At 38.5% G+C, this 13,589-nt stretch overlaps 4 protein-coding genes across 4 annotated transcripts; 2 read left to right on the top strand and 2 right to left on the bottom strand.

The window, feature by feature from the left end:
• Window positions 1-761: 761 nt before the first annotated feature.
• L201_005096 (uncharacterized protein) lies at window positions 762-2,054 on the bottom strand (the record flags this gene model as incomplete). Its single annotated transcript, XM_066220829.1, has 1 exon — window positions 762-2,054. One exon carries the CDS (start codon window positions 2,052-2,054, stop codon window positions 762-764), a length of 1,293 nt encoding a protein of 430 aa, XP_066076926.1.
• Window positions 2,055-6,313: 4,259 nt separating this feature from the next.
• L201_005095 (isocitrate dehydrogenase, NAD-dependent) lies at window positions 6,314-8,366 on the bottom strand (the record flags this gene model as incomplete). The annotated part of the gene is made up of 13 exons (XM_066220828.1): window positions 6,314-6,406; window positions 6,532-6,583; window positions 6,649-6,752; window positions 6,807-6,885; window positions 6,955-7,007; window positions 7,072-7,174; window positions 7,241-7,319; window positions 7,375-7,429; window positions 7,494-7,663; window positions 7,803-7,932; window positions 7,999-8,085; window positions 8,150-8,227; window positions 8,313-8,366. 13 exons carry the CDS (start codon window positions 8,364-8,366, stop codon window positions 6,314-6,316), a joined length of 1,137 nt encoding a protein of 378 aa, XP_066076925.1.
• Window positions 8,367-8,979: 613 nt separating this feature from the next.
• L201_005094 (uncharacterized protein) lies at window positions 8,980-10,687 on the top strand (the record flags this gene model as incomplete). The annotated part of the gene is made up of 6 exons (XM_066220827.1): window positions 8,980-9,102; window positions 9,184-9,366; window positions 9,438-9,560; window positions 9,624-9,714; window positions 9,776-10,565; window positions 10,630-10,687. 6 exons carry the CDS (start codon window positions 8,980-8,982, stop codon window positions 10,685-10,687), a joined length of 1,368 nt encoding a protein of 455 aa, XP_066076924.1.
• Window positions 10,688-11,871: 1,184 nt separating this feature from the next.
• L201_005093 (uncharacterized protein) lies at window positions 11,872-13,387 on the top strand (the record flags this gene model as incomplete). The annotated part of the gene is made up of 7 exons (XM_066220826.1): window positions 11,872-12,136; window positions 12,293-12,323; window positions 12,414-12,432; window positions 12,545-12,677; window positions 12,786-12,841; window positions 12,908-13,017; window positions 13,147-13,387. The coding sequence occupies 7 exons, from the start codon at window positions 11,872-11,874 to the stop codon at window positions 13,385-13,387; spliced, it is 855 nt and encodes a 284-aa protein (XP_066076923.1).
• Window positions 13,388-13,589: the final 202 nt, after the last annotated feature.

Raw genomic sequence — 13,589 nt, 5'->3', positions numbered from 1 at the left:
TGATTCCCTAATATTTGATATACTACATCTTTTCATATATCCTTTTCTTGTCAATATATTTTTTTTTACTAACCACATACCGGGCTTTTTTTTTTCATCTTCTCATTATTTTCTTTCTGCTTTTGAAGATATATTGTAAATACGAATAAACCATTGAAATATAGCCTGAATAACCTTATGCCCTTATTAATATTATATCTTTACATTGATGAAATTCTTTAATGTCAATCTCGAAAATGATATCTTTGAAAAACAAAACGCATATACCGAAAAACATCATGAGGAGTTGCCATAGTGATCGTGTTCAATAACTTTTGCCATTTATCATTGCATTGTATACTATATAAGATATGGGATAGAAAGTAATGATGTCAACATCAAAAAAACAGACGTGTATCGTGTTTTTTTTTGTATAACAAAGAAAGAAAAAGTCCCAAAATTATACAAATGGAGAAATTTAAGCACAGCTACGATTTTCGCGTCAATACTGTACAATGATGGGACATCCCTTGAAAAGTATGACAACATGAAGAAACAGAAAATGAATATGAAAGACACAGTCCTCTTTATGTTATGAAAAATAAAATCAAAAAAGGTAGAAGAAGGATAGACATGTAAAACATCATAATCCAGGATTTATATTTAAATTCAAATGAAAATAGTCTCGTAGCAAATTTCGTGTATATTGGTCGTTGAAGGGGTCATTAATCTAATCGTGTTTTCAATCTATATATTCTAATTCTAAAAATAACTTTTTCAAGTTATCGTCTAACAGCTCCAACCCTTTGTCTTTGACATCTTAATCCAGCTTGAGCAACCATCTGTTCGCTTACTGTTCTACTACTTAACCAATGTGGTTCATCTTCAAATTCGAATCCTCCTCCAGGGCTCATTGATCCAACGTTGGAACTGGGATTCAGAGGTGTTAATCCAGTTATCTGATGCGAATTTGAAGTTTCGTACGGATGTACTCTAGATCGTTTTCTAGTGAATGATGGACGTGAGGGTAGTGTAGGTGGACGCTGTTGCTGCTGCTGCTGTTGTTGTGATACCTGTGGGGATTGGTTTGTTGCAGTGGGTCTAATCGTATCTGTAGTTGCATTTGAAAACATTGAAGATCTATCTGAACCAATATTCAGCTCTTCTTCATCTTCATGTTCACCATCTTGCACTTGATACTGATAATCCGTATAATCAAATTCGAATGGATCTTCTTTTTGATTTGTTGAAACTGATTTAACATTAAAATTACCATACATACTAACTATATCTTCAGCTTTCATAACTTCAAAAGAATCTTCAGACATTACACTAGTTGCGGAACCATTTGACAGGTTGGAATTATACCTTGAATATGGTGGTCTAGGTGGTAATAATGATGATGAACCTGCTGATGATGGTCCAGTAGCTGAAAATGATGATGAGGTAGAATCTGATTTTTGGAAATGTATTAACCCAGGTCTAAATAATTCTTCTTGTTCAGTCATTGTTGAATATCTATTGTCATTAGTCTGTGTTTGTTTTAATGAAGTGGCATGTGACATATTAGGTTCTTTCTGTTTCAGTGGTAAAGGTCTAGGTGCAGTTGCAGGAACTATCTTTTCTGGTTTATTCGATGTTCCCGTTGTGATATGTGAAAGATGTTTAGACTTTGATGGTTGAGGTACAGATGAAGTTATTGGTCTCAGACCTAATTCAGGTAATGCTTTTGATGATAATGTATTTCTATCGCTAGGAAGTTTTCTAGGTGTTAAGAATAATCTAACATGTCTTTCTATCGGATCTTCATCATATCCATATTCAACATCAAATTTTCTTTCTGGTCCACCTCTATCATCTTTTAGATCTTTCATTGCTGCATTCAAACCTACAGACATTTTTCTGATTAACTCGGATGAATAATTTCTGATTGATGGTGGTGGTGATGTGGTGGAACCGTCGTAATTAGGTGTAGGCGACGAATACGAATGGGAATCGTTTGAGTTGGATTGATATGGAGATGGTGTTAAAGGTGGTGCGGAACATGTTGATGAAGTGTCAGAAAAGTATGACATCTTGTTGGGTTGCTTGAACTCTGGAAATGCAGATTAGTCTATTTAATTGTGGAAGTGTTCCAGAAGATAACGATAAGTAAAAGTAAAACCTTCTTCCCAATACGTTTGTTCCTCTCCGCTTTAGTCAAAGCTTTATTGTTATATCCAGTATCCAATGTATATTCTTGGTCACGGTCTTCGAATGCTTGGTGACAGTTGATGATATCGAGGTTGTTTACACTTGATGGTAAATGACGCCACTTACTCCCGGTTAATTAAGAAAGTCGTGGTTATACCGTGGCAATATATGTTGATCAGATGAGTTACCAATCTAATTGTTTCAGGTGGATGTATATTGTATAATCCTGTGTACTGTAATATCAAGTGACGTTGTCCCGGCGATCTTTCTCCGAGCTTTGAATGGTCTGAGCGTAAATATAGTATTCGATACCACAATTTAACGTCGAGGTTATTGTTTGTTGGGATATTGTCGTTCAGCTATGTCTTGTCCGTACTTCACTCTCAAAAGTGGTTATCAACGTGGAGTGAGAAATCGGTAGAGAGGCGATAACGTTGTGCTGCGGGCTGATGATATGGGCTATTTTAGCTATCTCCTGATAAGTTGTTTGATATCCGGTATGATGTAACTAAATGAAAGGATGTTCTATATTTGAGTTGAGATCTACGGTTGAAATTCTTTTCCTTTCTTCCCAGTTCGAAAGTATAATAGGTTATTATAAAAAGGAGTGTATATTTCTAAAAAGAATGTAGGACGTAAAAAGCTGAAGCTATAACGATGAAGCTAGTATGAATGGTTAGTAAGCAGTGTTTAATGATAAAGTCAATGAGAACAGGGGAGGGAAGGGGGGGCAATGCAAAAAGAAAGAATCCGAGGTCAAGTCCGCAACATTGATTTTAGATCATCATATATTCAATTAAAAAAGTATGATGATCAATCTGAAGATAAATACCTTAGTATGCTATGCTAAGCAAGCTAAGCCAAAGCAAAACACACTAAAGACGCAAAAAAAGGTCAAACAAACCAATAAAATCAAGTATAATTACTGTATAAACTGCTTTAAACAATAATGAATCTTATGGGAATGACGTTGATCAGGGTCAAATAGAGTGAATCAAAGTTGAAGTGCGAAGTCGCGTTTAATGTTTTCGCGGAGATTTTCTCTCAAGGATAGAGGGAGAGTGGGAGAGGACGATAAAGGAGAGGGTATCAATGAGGTTAAATTCGATTGTATCACAAATGAAACTGAAATTAATACTCACCTGATTCAAAGTGCGATACTTATCTTGAAGTAAAGAGAAACTGAATGAAAAGAAATCTTTGGGTGAAAACAATGATTTCTGGATACAAGGATCAATTATATAAGTATCTCCTTTTTTTCCAGATCAACGCGTCTTTTCGCTTTTGGTTTTATGATGATGATGATGATGATGATAAGGTGAAGGAGATGATCTGATGCTGTTGAGGGATTTTTTTCGGTTTGGGTTAAGGGTAAACCGGTACAACTGCTCCGAGATGTTGTTGTTGAACTAGGGAAAGAAAAGGCACTACATCAACCCAGTTAAAAAATTGCAAGATCATCATCAACATCATGATAGCGTGATGTTCACACAATATCGATATAACGGTATATGCCTGCATCAGATTGACTGAATTGGCATCACACGATGAAGGTAGTGCTGAAGCTGCAAACTTCGAATAAAAAGCACGCAGGCGGGGAGAAGAGGACCGGTTGAACAGAGTAACCCATTGACGACAAGATAAAACTCGAGATGAACTTTTCTTTTGAATCCTAGAATAACGGCATGGACAGAACCAAAACAAAAAAAAAACGCCTCTTACGCGACGACTCACCTATCTTTCTCTTGTGCTGTTCTTGGTTGTTCTTGTTCCTCTTGGTACCGTTACGATTGACAATGATGCCGAATGTTGAAACTTTACTCTTAACACGGCTTTTCGCAGTCGAATTTGTAAGGTAAGGTATGCTTAACTTGATACCCAGAAATCGAAAAAAACAAAAAAGAAACAGAATTTTACAAACAGTAAAAACGCCTTTGTGATTTTGAAAGAATGGTAACTACAGTAACGAGAAAAAATAACGTCAAGACGCGTAATTTCACTTTTACTTTTACACTTTTTCTAGTCGGGTATTGACCAGGAAGATCGTTCCTTCTTTGATATTTGGAAGTATTAGATCGAGACAAACTCTTGGATTTTAGTGATCGAATGACAACCTTGTATATCCCAACAGGCGAGAAGAGTGTGCTTGTCAATTTGACTTACAGTTTTGAGGATGTAACCAGCTAAAATAATGAAATGATTCTAGCTTAAACTTTGTTTTTCCCGTGGACCCTTGACTTTCTTCTGGCTTATCAATCGAAGAAAGGTCAAGTCAACATGCTGCACCAACGCTTTCGTTTTCGTTCTCTACAAGAACACTGATTTCTGATCAAGCTTTAGAAAGCCAAACCTTTGGAACTATTAAGATATGACTTCTTGAGGCGTTTTTTGAGTTGAGATTTTCGTGTTTATAGAGGCGTTTCAACTGATATAATTTTCTTGGTTTACTTGAACTACGTTGATAGCAGACGGATTGATTATGGAACTCGGCCAAGTCGGCAAATTTACGTAGGCGCATATAAAGTATTGAAGGTGAACTCTAGGAAATGGGAACGCTGAAATCAAGTCGAATTGGAATTGGTTCAAACAGGTCGTGTCGTTGGTGAATTTTGATCAAATCTGTAATGTTCTCCTTCAAGCGAGTTTATTTAATGTGATTTTGGTTGGAGACAACGAAGAAGAGTATTAGGTTTTCGAAATACTTCCTATTAATTTGAGAGTTACTGTTCGAGCTTATTTTCTCTTTCTTGGTTGCGCTATACAACAATATAATGCGCTTAAGTGCTTGAACCAATGTTCGTATCGTCTGGTTTTCTCTTTATAGATCGCGATCGGCTTCAGAGTATACTATCCCAACACTTTAGTGGTCCAACAGATGACTGATGGGAGATGAAGTACGGAAATTGGGGGATCGATTTTAGAATTCCAAGGTTGAATCGCTTGTACGAATACAGGTTGTTGAAATTAATATATGGGAGGCTGATTTCTTTCAAATTGACACCATTTGTTGTTCAATATTGTTATGTCCGCTTGATCTTTCGGAATCGAGTATTGTAACTATGTTTTAAGGGTCGATTTTGTCAATATACTGCAAGGTATCTCTTGAGGTATACTGACATACAGGCGGTATGCTCTATGATGTTGCAATATCTAACGCTGAAAGAGAGCTAATGGGTTGACTTGTCGAATGAGCGTTATTGAGTTAAAGGATTGTGAAGATGGCCTTTATCTGCAAAATAAGAACAACGAAGAATCAAGACTTTGTCTGCTCGTGAGCGAGGATCAATAACTGAAATGTTGGAGGAGCCGTTCATCATACCATCTGAACAGGAACTATTCTCGCAAACATTCACCATCCCATATCATGTGAGAGCACGCCTACAAACAGAGATTGTATGTCGAGAGGGTGATACAACCTCAGATGTGCCATTTTATGAGGTAGTACGACGTCATATTTTGAAACCCACTACACTATATTAATTATAAAAGTAAGAAGGTTATGCTAAATTAGTCAGTCTATTTTGATAGACCAACAGAGTCGATTGAACGTTATCTCACACACTATACAGTAGTATTTCCTAATGTCGAAAAGGTATATCGTCATAACCTTAATGATAAGTTTGATGTTTCAGCCTGAGTTCTCGATTGAATTCAGGTTTTATTGTGTGTAAGTGTGTCAACAAGCCTTCGATTCAATAGGAATTCTAATATCAATTGTTTTTCTTTTCATCCGTACCCAACAGAGTCAAAAGCTTCCGTTAAATGGAAATAGACCGAAAGGAGCGACTAATCTGTGAACAGCCATCTATATCTTTCATTGATTTCGTTTGACTTCAAGCATATATCCTTTGAGCCTCATCCTTTTATAGTTCATGGGAATGGTAAAATTAATTAACACAAGCGTTGTAAAGGAAAGACAAACGGACCGCTAAATATCAAGTTAGATAACCGATGGCAGTAAATCCCAAACTACCGGTACTATGTCAAGCTGTAAAAACTGAATTAGACCTTTACCTTCCCCGAATATATCGGACTGTTCAAGAAGCTGTCTGAGCGATCATTCCCAATGAGATTGCATTGTAGATGTTTTGTTACTATTTTACTTAAGACAAGATGTACAGATCCAGCATTGTTGTTATATTTACTTGAGTTTAGCAAGGATAGCGTCGGTGTATTCTCGTGTACCGGATTTACCACCGAGATCTCGAGTGATGGCTTTACCTTCAGCAATGGTCTATATAGAACGTATATTAGCATTGCTAAAACTTTATCGTAACAGACACATTATCAAGCATCGAAGACAGATAACTGCCAGCGGCTATATCTGATGTGCAGAATGCTGATATGCAAGAAACTTACTGAAAGAGCAGCTTTTTCGATCTTGTCAGCAAGTTCGAAGAGACCCATGTGTCTGTGTCATTAAAGAATCAGCTTGCAAAGCAAATCATCCCCATCACGGAAGTTGAATTTACTCACCGAAGCATCATTAAAGAAGAGAGAAGGAGAGCGGTAGGGTTGGCAAGACCTTTACCTTCAATATCAGGAGCGGAACCGTGGACGGCTTCGAAAATGGAAGCATCCTATGCAATGGATATAGTCAGCTTCTGCCAGTTTAAAAACCGCTGACGACCTACTCTACCAATGTTACCTGATGGTGTAAGACCAAGACCACCAATCAAACCAGCTGATAAATCAGACAAGATATCACCGTAACTATAGCGATTGATAAATTAGCTGCTCATCCGACAAACGGGCCAATCCTTCGCAGCCAAAGGGACTCACAGATTTGGCATGACCATGACTTGGTCAGCGAAAGGTGTAGGGTCGGTAGCGATCTACAGATAACCCTCGCATATCAGCTGTTGAGACAGTTAGGTAAACATTCGAAAAAGTACTTACTCTCAAACAGACTCTATCAAGTATATCTTCACTGTAAGCGATGTTTGGGTATTCTTTAGCAACTTCCCGACAAGCAGTTAAGAACATTCCGTCGGACATTTTCCTATAGCTCTACGTCAGCTCTTCCTTCATGGTTTTGTGCAATTGACGTAAAAACTAATCAACGTACATAACACTGGCTTTGTGGACAGCAGTTACCTTGTTTCGGCCATTTTCTGAAGCGTAGTGGAAAGCGTATCGAGCGACACCTATGTGGGTCTTTGTTATTTCTGTGCTAGAATCGCATTATAGGTAATGACTTACGTTCAGATGCTTCTCGAGTGATAAGTTTGATACTTTGTACTACACCATCAACAATCTATTCAAGCAAATCTCAGTTGTCATCAGGAGATTGATAAGTCCGACCAACCTCATCAACTCACCTCGTGTTCGATACCAGAGTATTCTCCTTCTGTGTTCTCTCGGATCAATACAGTGTTTACATTGTCGTAAGCTGTTTTGTAACCTTGGATGGATACACATGGTCGTACGTTGGCGAAAAGGGAGAATGTTCGTCTGAGGGTTAAGTTGAGGGATACGTGACCTTTTCCGACTGTTATGAGGTTGAGGAGTTAGCATGTTCGTGAAAAGCCAGAGTTGGGAATTAACCAAAGGCATTGAATGGAGTCCATGGATTGGCAAAGGGAGGATAGAGAGGTCTGTATAATCGATATAATACTAATGTCACGTACTTGGGGTAGCGAGAGGACCTTTAAGAGCAACAGTGTTTTTCTTGATGGAGTCAACAGCATCATCTGGGATAACGGTTTTACCATTTTTGAGAATAGGTGTAACATCTACTTCTTCCCATTTAATTGGAGCCTAATTGGTAAACACACCGTCAATATATATACTCTTCCAAGTGAATTTTCATTTCCTCCAACTTACTTTGGCAGCAGCGAAGATTTCTTTTACACTTTGAGCAATCTCTGGACCGATACCATCACCTGGAATCAAAGTAACAGTGTAGTTTCCCTATAGAGTAAAGCCGATTAGCTCCACCTTTTCCTTGTTAAATTGATATACATTTATGACCTACATCTGGACCTTTCTTACCTGCAAAAGCAGATGTAGGAGTGGAAGATTGGAAAGCAGAGTTGTAATATCTAACAGGAGCCTGATATAACCGAAATCACAAATTTAGCTTTTACATTCTTGTTCACAGTTATAACAGAGTTTGCGGGAGCTATAAGCTGACTTACTTGGAATGACCTGAGAGAAGAGGCTACACTTCGGGATGCTGATCGTGAGAACATCGTTACCGTTTTTTAAGGATTGTATTTGGGTATTTTAAGATTTATCAAGGATATGTATGACCAAAGATGAGATGTAAGAAAAGGTATTGTGGATGTGTTTCGTTTTCGACCTTTGAGTTTACCAGGGCCATCAAACAATGAGCATACTGCTGCATCATTTCTCATTTCTCTAAGTTACTTGTTTTTAGCGGATTTCAACGGCCGAATAGTTCCATACCATCCTTATACGTAACATGGTTTTAGGCGAACTTAGGCATACAAGCCATTATAGCTATACAAGGCATGCGGTGACGGGCTACATAACTGGTCACGTGCATATTGCTCATTTCGCCACTAATGATAACGTGACAGAAGATTTTCATCAATCGGCGATGTCCGCATCCGGTGATAAGATTTTCTGATTATTTTTTCAGTATTGTAATATTTTTGTAAAGTTTTACGATCCACCCCCTCACTCAGCGTACTGTTTGTCTGACCAACCGATACCCCACCCACCTACTCTTACTTTTATCTTTCAACCTCTGTATCTAACCTTTTTTCTCTCTTTTTTCTTCCATCCTCTTTTTCCCTCCCCTTTCCGTATATTAAAAAAACAAAAACGCAACTAATAAAAATGGCCAAGTCATCAAAATCCGCTCCAGTTGCTGCCGCAGCTAAAGACAACGCCGATAAAAAGGCTTTGAAAAAGTCTAAAAAAGATGGTGAAAAAGTAGCTACTGCTCCTGTCGCTGCTAAAGTGAGTTTTCCTATTGCAAGCTAACCTTGGTCTCATGATGTACAAGATACATAGTACTAATTGATTATCGTACAATTGCAGGAGGAGAAAAAATCAAAAAAGTCTAAGAAAGCCAAGACTCCTACTCCACCACCATCAGAAAGTTCAAGTTCTGAATCTGAATCTGAATCTGAATCTGACTCAGAAGACTCTTCAAGTGAAGAATCATCTTCAGATGAAGAAGAAGCTAAACCAGCTGCCGCCGCTGCCCCTGCCGCTGCCGCTGTAAGTCTCCATTCTCTCCTCCTTTTTATGCCTCAGCGAGATCGACCTCTAATCTCGACTTCGTGCTACAGAAAAAAGAAGAATCATCAGACTCTGAATCATCCGATTCTGACTCTGACTCTGATTCTTCTGATGATGAAGAAGCTAAACCAGCCGCTAAAGCTGAAGAAAAGAAGGTAGAAGCTAAAGAAGAAGTAAGTGTTTCATACTAATTCTTACCGTGATGTTTTGGTCTTGTGAGCTAATCTATCGTATAGTCTTCTGATAGTGATTCCGATTCCGACTCTGATTCAAGCTCAGATGAAGAAGAATCTGCTGAAGAAGCCAAAGAAGAACCAAAAACTAACGGTCAGTCGTTCAAGGCTTAAACATAAGTTGTATAACTAACCTGATCCGTCGCATAATATAGGTAAACGAAAGGCTGAAGACGAAGAAGAAGCTGCTGCCCCTGCTCCCGCCAAAAAAGCCAGAGCTGAGGATAACGAAGAAGCATCCACCAACGTTTTCGTCGGACAACTTTCATGGAATGTCGATAACGACTGGCTCAAATCTGAATTCGAAGACTGTGGTGAAGTTGCATCAGCCCGAGTAGTCTTCGATAGAGATTCACAAAAATCAAGAGGTTTCGGTTACGTTGAATTCAACGATCTTGAATCATCTGCTAAAGCAATTGAAAAGAACGGTCACGAAATTGATGGTAGAGCCATTAGAGTAAATTACGCTACCGCAAGAAACCCTCAACAAGCAGTTGAAAAGAGAGCTAAAGCTTTCGGTGATCAACAATCACCTCCAGCTGAAACATTATTCATTGGTTCATTATCATTTTCAATTACTGAAGATCAAATTTACGAAGCTTTCGGTGAACATGGTGATGTTCAATCTGTTAGATTAGTTACAGATAGAGATACTGGTGCACCAAAAGGTTTCGGTTACGTTCAATTCGGTGATGTTGATTCAGCTACAGCTGCTCTTAAAGCCTTAAACGGTCAAGCTATTGCTGGTAGACCAATCAGAGTCGATTTCGCTCCACCAAAGAAAGATAATGGTGATAGAGGTGGTTTCGGAGGTGGTAGAGGTGGTGGTGGACGAGGTGGTGGAAGAGGTGGAGGTAGAGGTGGTTTCGGTGGTGATAGAGGTGGAAGAGGTGGTTTCGGTGGACGAGGTGGTGGAGGTAGAGGTCGAGGTGGACCTCCAAGAGGGTGAGTTGGTCATTAAGTAATTCTGTCCTACAACAATTTGCTAATATACTTATCTGTTTTTCAGTGGTGCTCGAACTGGTGGTATCGTTAAAGGCGAAGGATCTAAAGTCACTTTCGATTAAACCTATCAATCATCTACTTGATCATCATTATCATTTTCCTCATCCTCTCTCTTCAATTGCATTCTTGCATGGCCGATTCAGTTTGATACCCCCATGGAAAATCAAAAGGCCTGTCATACTATCAGGCAAAAATTATCATTTATTGTTCTATTTAGTTTTCGGGTCATCAGGTCATTCCATATTTAACGAATTATTTTGATACTGTCACTTTGTGTATGCATAATACTAATAGCTTCGCTTCTATACCGAGATAATGACATTCAGGTATACCAAGATTCCTACTTTCGCTCATTACGTCAAAAGGATATGATTGTGGTGCTAATTAGCGTCCGACTGCTAAATGATCTCTATCCTTCTGTGCCAAAACATGAATGCCTTCTGACACCTCTTGATTCACCGCTCCATTTAGTCATTTATCCCATCAAACTTCTTATAAAACTAAAAAAACTATTTAGCTTCCCTTGTTCGGAAACGCAAAAAGATTTGACGAGACTGGGATTCGAACCCAGGCCCCGAAGGACTGCCGAGGATGATTAGCTTATAGGGGAAATCTTCTCCTTAAGACAGCATGTTAGACCGCTCCATCATCTCGCCGACGCCGAAAGCCATGTTTGGCAGGCATTTATATAGACTGATACCAATATTGGGAAACGAAGATTTCAAGGGTTATCGAGCCCGTTTGTTGTCAGTCATAACTGGATGTATCGGCCAAGCTTCAAGTTAAAGACGTTGCACATTGTGTATACTACCGGATGGAATCAAAATGTAAGGTTAAAAGACGAGACACAAGGATCGAGTTTGTTGAACTTCAGCGGAGGAAGACTTGTCAAACGTTGATGTTGGCTTTCCGCTATATCCAGTTGATTATTGCTATTTTCAGTTATGTCATGAATGACTAGAAGGAAGACGAATGGAGGTAGCCATATGATGATCCACGACTGCATCATTATTCATTGACATTTGTAGAATGTGGAATTATTACCAGTCTTCAATCGTTAGTCAAAGTCAACTTAAAAAGTCGCATTTAACCAACCTCCACACGCGTTCTCGGGTGTTTTGACTTTTACAAAGTTAACTTTAAGTTAATCAGCAATGTTCACCATATCTTGCATTTTATTCTTCTAGAACGCTTCAATATCACTTGATAGATATCTATTCAATCAATAATTGAAAAAGCAATATAGATGATTTCGTCTCTTCAGGCATCTCAACAGCTCAACAATAACAATAATTCAACGTTAATCCAACCTGAAATAAACGGAAAAGGAAAAGCCAAAGCTTTGGTTCAGGATCAAAATGTATTACAGCCTGAAGTATTGATAGATGATAAGGGAGATGAATTATTTTATAGGACATTCCAGAGTGAAGAAACTGATTTACCGGGTATGATGAGATTGGTCGAACAGGAATTATCTGAACCGTTAGTTTACATTTCATATTTATCTCTCGGTCCGTATAAACATGGATAGATATCAATACTTCCATCTGAACTGACCAACATGTATATGTATATATATCTACAGATATAATGGTAGGTATCGAATATAGCTCGGATCTGAAAAAGGATATAGAGTGGAACAACTGATATATCTATTCATCATGCAGTCTTCACATTCAGATATTTCCTGATTGACTGGTAAGTCTGTCTGTCTGTCTTTCCTCCAGATCTGAATTTCTGATATGGCTATCAAATTACCGTGATTTGCTGATTGGAAAGAATATATAGGCCACACCTCGCTTTTCTTGTAAGTCCAATCATCTAATATCCAGCAGAGCACATGATTCTATAATCGAGAGAATAACCCCCTCTTCAAACGATATCTTAGCTCATAATAATAGATGAATTTATCACTTTAGGTTTTTCCATTTCCGGCGTCAAAAGATCCGATAGCAACTATAATATGTAAACAGGATTTTCACCGAGCAAAAACGAACAGAGGCTATATAGCTATGCTGAGTGTCGATAGAGCTTGGAGGAGGAGAGGTATAGGTGAGTATAGTCTACTTATTGACCATAACAACTACATATACCCAAGTGTGAAAAATAGTACGAGAAATTATTGGCCAAGCATGACTGACTCTTGTTGATCTTTTGTAGCTAGTAGATTAGTTGAATTAGCTATCACCGAAATGGCTCGTAGAGGTGCACATGAGGTGAGATATGGAAGCGTCAATTAGAAACGTTACGGATTATCGGACTGACTATGACTATAATAACAGGTTGTTCTGGAAACCGAATACGATAATGAGCCTTCTCTTTCATTGTATGACAGATTGGGATTTTTAATAGAAAAGAGATTGCATCGATTCTACTCAAATCAGAAAGATGCGTGAGTGTAATCAATATCGCCTTTCTCCCTTTTTTGAAAAGTTCGCCTGACTAGGTCCTCCTTGACCATTCAATCTATATTCACCCACTTACCGTTCCATGCTAATCTGTATGATTCTCTCTCCCATAGATTCCGCCTAATACTTCCTCTAGAAACTGATCCACCGCCACCCTCAGAAACAGTCGAAGAAGCAGATCAAGGTAGATGGAAATTAGGCGCCGGATCAGAGCTAGGTCCAATACCTGAAGATCAAGAAAATGAAACGATACCACCAAAATACTTCATTGATGATGATATAAATATGGGTTTAAATACACCTAAACCACAACTGACATCGTTAGAGCAGGATCACTGGGGTATGTATACTTGAAGTGGTCTCGCCAAACCAGCATAAGAGCAATTCAATCACAGATGCTTCGTTCATCAGGATAGGGGTGATAGTTGGTTAGATTCATGGCTGAAGCATGAAATTATAATTTCGTCTTAATGATAGAACCGTGATCTCGTAGTTTCATAGCATATAACATCATAGCATTTCATTGCATATCATCGGGTTTTGTGATACAACTATT

Source organism: Kwoniella dendrophila, chromosome 6, assembly GCF_036810415.1.
Source record: "Kwoniella dendrophila CBS 6074 chromosome 6, complete sequence".
Classification (NCBI taxonomy): domain Eukaryota; kingdom Fungi; phylum Basidiomycota; class Tremellomycetes; order Tremellales; family Cryptococcaceae; genus Kwoniella; species Kwoniella dendrophila.
This window is presented reverse-complemented; position numbering and strand designations above follow the sequence as displayed.